The sequence below is a fragment of the Gavialis gangeticus genome, unplaced genomic scaffold (genome assembly GCF_001723915.1).
Source record: "Gavialis gangeticus isolate Ggan-Ray unplaced genomic scaffold, GavGan_comp1, whole genome shotgun sequence".
NCBI classification, from domain to species: Eukaryota; Metazoa; Chordata; order Crocodylia; family Gavialidae; genus Gavialis; species Gavialis gangeticus.
Window position 1 is genome coordinate 10,031,847 of NW_017729029.1, and position 8,666 is coordinate 10,040,512.

Below are 8,666 nucleotides of genomic sequence, written 5' to 3' on the forward strand. Positions count from 1 at the left end.
CTTGGTAACTGCCAAACTCCAGAAACTCATTGGCCGAAATGTCCTTGGTCATCTCCTCTGTGGAGACAAAGTGATAGTTCTTCCCTTCCACCTCATTCTTCTTCTGGGGGCGAGTGGTGTCTGGAAGAGAAGAGAGTTGGTGAGTGACCTGTGCCCCTGGGGAGGGTGGAGGACCCCTCTCTCAGAACCAAAGGGTCCAACCACCCTTGGAACCAATGCAACCAGACAGCACAAAGGACATGGAGAGGGGCCTTGGAGATAGCTGGTCAGTAGTGCACCATAGGTAGCAACCACAAATTGTTCCCAGGCAGTGGGGCTCAGGGCACATAGGGACACAGATGGGGATAAGAGGAGCAAAAGGAAGGGGCAAAGAAGGGGAATCCCTCGCCACCGAAATGGACTTTAACCCTTTGCCACCTGAGACAATGGTGGTGAGTCCAAGCTGATCACTAGCATTAACTGCCTGCCCATAAAAGCTTGCACCCTGTGTCTCAGCCTCCTATTTTCTCCTGCCCATCAGTGTCTAGAACCCCCTCTCAGTCAGTAATGCATAAGGGATGTTCTTCCAGGCATGATGCTCCTCCTCTGTCTAGAATCCAGGCCAGCAGCACCACTGCAAGCAAGGGATTGGGGCACCGGGTGCCCAAGGTGTCCCTTTGGGTGGTTAAAGGAACATTGTTGATTTTAAACACATGCTCAGGGACCAGTGGCAGGACCCATAGCTACCAGTGACTTAGGCTTTGATACCAGCAAGGCTCCACATGAGCCATGTCCTTGTGGCAGCATCAGAGCCAAAGGAGAATCCTGCCTTGCAGGCTCCAAGGCAGGGCTCCCAGTGCCTTGTGATCTCCTTCCCTGCTGCTGGCACAAGGCTCCCAAATGCCACTACCTCAATACAAAACATATCTTGTCAGCCTACAGGTGTGGAGCCACAGCTTCACTAGCAGGTTGTGCTCCCAGCCATGTCTTCTATGATCTACAGTGCCCAGGAGTCAAAGACGACAAAAGGGACCATCAAGGCCCAAACAGCTGACATCACCCCTTGAGCCCTCCACACAAACAGACAAGCTGCTGCTCAGGTGGGAACCACAGGCAGTTGGAGGTGCCGCGGCCTTTTTTTCAACCAGGCCTGCCCCTTCCCCCAGAGCTATTTTTGTGCCTAGGGCCACAAGATCTGAGGTCCTCACTAGGATAAGTCAGTTTGTGTCATCCAACAGGCATTAGTGTCTACCTGGGGCTCACACAATTCTGCTCTCTACCCACGCCAGGAGCCTCTGGTCCTTCTTCTTAATGACCATAGGGGCAACCTCTAGGCCTACTCTATCAAGGTGAGAGTACAACAGACTTGAACTTGACTGGATGGGGAATCCCCTGTAACCTCCAGGGTCACAAGTGCAGGTGTGGGAAATCCAGGCCACAGCCAGCAGCAAGGGGGCAGGTACTAGAAACAAGCACTGAACCCCAATTTCAGACAGTGTGTGCTGACAAGACCTCCACAGGCACAACAGCTGGAAAATGTCTCCTGCAGGAACGTTTACGACTGCTTTAGGGGGGCTGTTTTTTGTATCTCTCCACCTGTAAAAGCAGGTAGCTTGATGCCTATGAGTCCTAACTGAGCAAGGCTCAGAAGGAGCCAGAGAAGTTACCTGAAGCAGCTTTCCTGCACCAAGAAGGAACCTTCACACAATGTTTGATGGCTCAGGGCCTTGTCAAACTAAAAGTGAGCATCAAGCTTGGAGCAAACAGAAAGTCCTTGGGAAGTTCCTTTTCTTCAGGATAAGAAATGACTACCTCTGGTCCTATGGGACATGGACACTGAAAACGAAGAGACGCTACTGTGCCTGGGAAAGCCATCAATGGTCAGGGCTACCTGCCCCTATGCGGCCTGGCTATCAGGTAGAGTGGGGTTTGCAGGGATGTGCATTCCCACTCTGGGATACTCACAGGGAGCCGGATACATGAACTTCTCTGGGTTCTTGCTGAGCAGGGAGTTCTTGATATGGCTGCGGCCCACTCCACTTGCACCTGTGCAGAGTGAGGAAGAGGTGGGTGGGTCAGTGTCTTCAACAGAGGTTTGGCCTGTGAGCACTGCCTGCTATGGAATAAGAGAGCAGGTGGGGGTGGGATATCCCATCCCCAGCAGGCACTGGGTGCATCTACACATTTATTAATGTAATGCACATTAAATATAGTACCTCCAGGCATTTCTACACATGCTCCGGGGGTGGGGAGGGCAGCACTTTAATTAGAGTGGCTTTGAGAGCCACTCTAATTAAAGCGCCACAGTGCTTCGTGTATCAGTGTTCAACAAGCTTTAGTTCACTGCCATTTTGAAGCATGGGGACATTAATATACAAGACACAGGAGGCTGCTGGAGCGTGATAATTACCATGCTCCAGCAGAATTGATTAATCAAGTCCACGCCGATGTGCCATAATTACAGCGCATCAAAGCAGCCCCTGCTCTTGTATACAGATACTCTCCATTGTGAGGTACTAGAAAAATGTGCATTAGCGTATTTTAATGCATATTAGCAAAAGGGCACTTTTTTGTGATGTTTTAATCTATGTTAAGATAGGCTAATATGCATTAAAGCACCATGTGTAGATGCACCCACTGGGACCTATTCCCCAGAAGCAGTGCAGTAAGAGCTTGGTGTTCTTAGCCTCCAAGGGCCAGGTTTTTAAAGGCATTTCAAACTCCCAAGGAAACTGGGAGTTGGGCACCTTTGAAAAAGGCTCTAGTGATGGAGACCACATGACTGTCTATGGAGTCATAAAGCAGCACACAAGGCAGAACAGTTCCAACCACAGAGCTACTGGACTGCTACTCCCCAGAGCCTGCAGGCACAGCTCAGAGCCTGACAAAGACAAGGGACAGGTACTATGTCCTACCAGGCTCAGGACAGGAGCTCAGCCCCACTCTTAAATTTATGCAGAAGGCAGCTCTGTCCCTTCCTCCCCCAAAATAGCCCACATTGTTTTCACTATGCTGAACACAATACTGCCTTCCCAACCAGCCCCACAACTGGCCGCTATCCCTCCTACTGCAGCTGCAGTTGGCCACGTGACGTGTTCTGCTAACAAGGCCAGCGTGCACCCTGCTTGTACAGATCAGCACAGCTGTGCCTGAGCTTGCCAACTGGCTTCTGGAAAGGAAATCTATGCAGGAGCAGATTTCTAACTCACTCTTTCCTGGGAACTGGGATCTTCTGGGGGGAGCTCATGGGAAAGGCTCTGCTTTCCAATATTATTTTAGAAGGTGTAATTTTTTTCTGAAGAAAATCACTACAAACATACTTCAAGTCCAGCAGATTTCATATATTTCATAGACATTAGGGCTGGAAGGGACCTCAGAAGATCATCGAGTCCAGCCCTCCTGGCCCAAAGGGCAGGAAGTCAGCTGGGGTCATAGGATCCCAGCAAGATAAGCATCCAATTTGCTCTTGAAGGTGTTCAGAGTAGGTGCTTGAACCCCTTCGATGGCAGGCTGTTCCAGACCTTGGGGGCTCGGACAGTAAAGAAATTCTTCCTTATATCCAGCCTGAAACTGTCTTGCAGGAGTTTATAACTGTTCAACCTCATCATTCCTTGTGGCGCTCTGGTGAACAAACATTCCCCCAGGTACTGGTGGTCACCCCTGATAAACTTATAGGTGGCCACCAGATCACCCCGAGCCTGTGCTTTTCCAGGCTAAAGAGCCCCATGGCTCTCACCCTGTCATCGTAAGGTCTGTTTTCCTGACCTCTGATCATGCGCGTGGCTCTTCTCTGAACTGGGATGTTCCCAGTCCTCTCAGAATACATTTTATTCCAGCCAGAAACACATCGATTATGTGGTCTGAAGGCCACAGGGTCCGATCCAGAGCTCAATGAAGACCAAGCAAAGGCTTCCACTGACTTCAGTGGAGTCTGCCTCAGATCCAAGACTGAAGAGGTGCCTGGTCCTAACTCTCATTCAGCAGCAGCTCTGTGACAAGACTGCTATGCAATGGCATTCAAAAGAATTCTAGGACACTGCTCAGGACACTATTGGGGTCATGATGGAGATCAACCCTGGCTGAGAATTGGAAGGGGCCATTATACCTATCAGCACCAGTGTCTTCCTCTTGAACGCAGGGAGCCGCACCACCTCCTCGTATGAAACCACATCCAGCTGGTCAAAAACTGAGGAAAGAAACAGCACTTCAGAGCCAGCGCAGACATAATAGCAGGGGCATTCCTCCTGAGACCCACTGGGCACAACAATGTCCCCAACCCATGGTAGAGGCTAGCAAAGGGGAAATGCTCCTTCTGAAGATGACAATGGAAGAAACTCTTCTAGCATGTTGTGAAGTACAGGACTGATGTTTTCCTCTCCCCACAGACCTGCTTGGGATTTGAGGCCCCAGAGGAGCAAGACTAGAAGCTGCAAGAACTCTGAGCTGAAAGTGTCACAAGGATCTTTATTTATCCCTCTCTGATTTATGGCCTTGTTTATCAGTGGCTCCTGGACCACAAGGCCAGGCAGGGTGCCAGCATATTTTCCACCCTGGCTGCATGACCAGCACCCACCATGGCTCAGTTCTCTGGGGCATGGTGGGCACTGGTTTATTACGGGTCAGATTTGTGCCTCAGTGAATTAAATGAGACTGGCACAGGCAGGGTAAATGCAGCAGTGTTTGCCTAGCTTGGCACCATGCCTGAATGAAGATGGTAGACTGGGATGTTTCTCTGTGGTTGAAGGAATCAAATTTTGATTGGAAACACTTCTCAGAAGAGCCAAACTGGAAAGCTCTGACCTGCCAAATAAAGGATCAGCCCACCCCTCCTCACCACCTCCAGGCTACCCCCTGCCTCTCCCCGCCTCCAGACTCTGCTCAGGAGGAGCTGGGCCGGGCAGTGTGAGTGGCAGCAGCACACCATGCCGCTCTGCTTTCCCACTGGACTGCACCTTGCGCCCTGTCCACCTGCAGCACTGCCACCAACTTGGCATAGAGCGAGCACACCAAAACAGAAGTTGGCCCAGGGTTCCTTTTTCTCTGAGGCTGGCTCTGCTCAGCTTGCAAAGTCAGTGGAGCATTTCACAAGGCTCCTGTTCAGGCACCAAAATAAAGGCAGGGATTTTTAAAATGTTTAATCACCCGTGGTCCTGGCTTTGGGTGCTAAGCCCAGACCCCTCTGCCTTGTGCTGTCACATTCAGGGAGGGTGTAAAGCATCCCCAGGTTGCCATGATAACACTTTCCTCTCACTGCACAGGTCGAGATGATGACATATGGCATAGGGGAGAATCAGACTACTCATCCCTAAGGCAGGGAGCTTCCCCCATAGGAGGGGGAGTGGTCAGCAGGAGGGTATGTGTGTACATGAGTCAGTCTGTTGTGTTGCACATCCCACTGTGTATGAGTTAGCAGTCCCTGCCTGACCCCTGCACTCATCCCTTGCTTGTGCTGGGGACCCAAAGCAGCTCCTAAAAGATTCCCCACCCCAAAGGTGACAGCCTGGTGCCCTTCCTCCCCACACAGGATTTCTAGCCAGCTGGGCCAGGAACACTGTATACTGACCCTATGACAACACCCCTCCTCTTTCCTGGCAGTGCCCCTGTTGTGAGCCCACAACAGCAGTGCATCCAAACCCCATAGGAACATGCTCCTCACAAACTGCTTTGCCAACAAGAGGAGACAATGGGAAGAGATTCTCTGAGGAGTCACTTAACAGGCAACTCAGCCCAGAAAGGTCACTTGAGCAATGGCCACTCAACAGTCCTATACTCTGTCCTGTTGGCAGTGTGCCGTGCACTGTGGCTTTGCTTTTACCAGTGTTTCTGGGCCTCCTGGGAGGAAGGTACTGTAGCCTGTAATAAGGCTATTGCCGCAATTGTGTGCACAGCCACGAGGGACAAACAGGCTTGGGCTGGACTAAATCACAGGAGGGAAGAAATGGGTCAGGAGATTATATGAGGGGATTACTCCTCCATGTAGGGGCCAGAACACCAGGTGAGGAAAAGGAAAAGCCTTGAGTCTGACACCTTTGACTGCCTAGCCACTCTGTTGTAAAGGTGCCCTCCAGCAGCATCAATGTGAGCAAGTAATGACCCAAGCCCCAGGCATGTACTGTTTAACCACTGTAGTACCCTTACCAGGGCCTCACTTTGGTCTGGGCACCCAAAAGTCCCATCGTGTCTCCCACTCTGCTGCTTGGAGGTGGAGAGACCAATTCTGAGCACAAAAGAACTGGGAACTTGTGACAAGGAAGGGGCTCTTACTTGAGCTGTGCTTGGCCAGATATTTGTCTTTGCACTTTTTCTTTTTGCCAAAGGGACTGCAGCTCTGGGCCTCATTTTGAGTGGACTGGGTCACGCTGGCTACACGCCTGCAAGGAAGCAAAAGCAAGACCTGGTCAGATGCTCCCATCTCAAACTCTGGTCCAACCCCTGCCCCTGGAAACAGAAGAATTCTTCCCAAGGTGAATTCCTACTGGGTCCCAAGCCTTGTAAACTTGGTCAGAGAAGGCCTCCAGGCCAGAGTGTCTTCACCACAGGGGGAAGGAGCAGCAATGATCTGGACCAATGGGTCATCCTGGAAAAGGTCAGAGGGCACTGTTAGCTCAGCCAATCTGCCTACCTGTGGCATGTACCAACAGTTCTCCACACTGAGCACCTGGTCATGCCCTCTCCAAACAACTCCTTATAGGCAGCTCTGATGCATTTTCCTCATGGTGACAGAAGGTTTTAAGCCTCCAGCCCCCTGTGCTGCATCCATGTGAATTATGCAGCACACTAAGCTTTATGCAGATCCGAGTTGGGATTCCCCAGCCTAGCACCACCTACTTATAGTGAGCAGGGGAACATACCATTCCTGTAACTCAGGGGAGGGGATCAGGCCCGCTGACTCTGTGGAGAATCCTTCGACCCGGCCCTGCCACCAGTTGCTGTCGTCTTTGTTGATGATCTGGATGATGTCCCCAGTTTTGAACTTCAGCCCTGCTTCTTTACAGGGGATCAGGTTGTCCTTCTTGGGGTCATAGTCAAACTGGGCCCTCATAAACATCTGCAAAAAGGTCAAAGGTCAGTATAGCCAGACTGCAGCTTCAGTTCTGATGAAACAAGCCCCAGCTACATGGCAATCCCAGCTGTTGGTAATAGCTACCAAGTAAGACAAAAGAAGAGATTAACTGGACCAAAAGCAAGCAGTATGTGCAAGGCACATGCCCATCACTTCCCTCCAAGCCTCAACCCCGTTTGCAGTTCTTATCTACAAACTGAATGAGCCTCTCAGTAACACCCCATGAGAAAGAAGAGATGCCACAATCCAGATCCTATAGTGCCAGTGCCGAGTGCTTTAGAAACATCAGCTTGCTCACTACCTAAACAGTCAGATGAATTTTTCATGATCCCACTGGCCAATCCCATGGCCAGCCCTTGTGGCTTAAATTCTACATGTCAATATATCTGAAATTTAACACCACTTCTTTCCCCAACCAGCCTCGGAAAGGAGGAATCCCATCTTTTTCAGGGAAATCAGACTCACCCTAGACCAGAGGTGGGCAAAATACAGCCCATGGGCCAGATCCAGCCTGCCAGGCCATTCTATCCAGCCTGCAGGGCCCTAAAAAATTTAGAAAATATTAATCTGCTCCTGGCTGCTTGTCAAAGATGACAGGAGCCACAGGTATTAGGACCCAGGGGGAGCCTCCACTGGATGCAGCAGCCAGCCCCACTGCACCCCCAGCCATTTCCATGCCTTCCTGCCCCCACACTGCTCCAGCACCACTGGACTCCTGGCTGCATCACTGGACTGGGGAACACGGGCCCGCACAGGTATGTGGGGGGCAGGTGTAAGGAGAAGCTGTGTGTGTGTGTGCATGCGCACGCACGCACACGCGCACATGCACACGCACACGCACGCGCACATGCACGCACGTAGGGAGGGCCTGTGGGGGGAAGGACACGCATGTGCGTGTTCATATGTCGAGTCCTACATACACATCCCAAACACATGTACACATCCCCCCTCACACTGCTGCATGCAGACCCCCACGCCCACACACCCTCAAATACCCCAGCCACTCTCCTGCAACAAACCCCATACCTACTCACACCCAACATATCCATACATACACCCACATGCTCCCTCACCCCACATCCACCCCTACAGACACACCCACACATTCCCCCACATCCTTACACCCCTACAAACCTATACCCACAATATACAAGAGTAAGACTACATTTTAAGCTATTATATAAAATCACCTCTGTGTATACTACACAAACACATGTAAACCAGGACAAAAATATTTTTTGAAATCAAATTTATGCAGCAGATGTTTGCTTTTTAGAATATAATTTGGTATTTTTCTGGTTCCGAGATGGCAAAACCTCTTGCTGAAAGGAGCACTTTCAGGGGCAGAGACAATCCCAGCAGGGCGTGGGGCCTGGGGCAAAGCAGCCTGCACAGGGCCCCCCCATCCCTGCCCTACAGCACATTTATGCCAGGGAGTGAAAGCCCCGGCACACCGGCTGCAGCAGAAGGAGTGGTGGTCAGAACTTCTGGCTGGAACAGGCAAAGAGCCGTCCAACCCGCCGGGCGGGAGGGTGGGCCAAACTTCAGCCATGGCCTCTCCGCCAGCTCTGCAGAGCCCCTCAAAGCACAGGGCTCAGGGCGGTTGCCCCAATTCACACCCCCA

At 51.4% G+C, this 8,666-nt stretch overlaps 1 protein-coding gene across 1 annotated transcript in view; it reads right to left on the reverse strand.

Annotated features, from left to right (window-relative positions):
• Window positions 1-8,666, reverse strand: part of MPP1 (membrane palmitoylated protein 1) — a 62,127-nt gene that overhangs the window by 12,682 nt on the left and 40,779 nt on the right. Inside the window, exons 6-9 of the mRNA XM_019521222.1 lie at window positions 6,831-7,027; window positions 6,244-6,350; window positions 4,085-4,165; window positions 1,945-2,025 (exon numbers count right to left, since the gene is read on the reverse strand). Coding sequence (XP_019376767.1) covers window positions 1,945-2,025; window positions 4,085-4,165; window positions 6,244-6,350; window positions 6,831-7,027 — 466 coding nt within the window. The remainder of the gene's footprint in view (window positions 1-1,944; window positions 2,026-4,084; window positions 4,166-6,243; window positions 6,351-6,830; window positions 7,028-8,666) is intronic.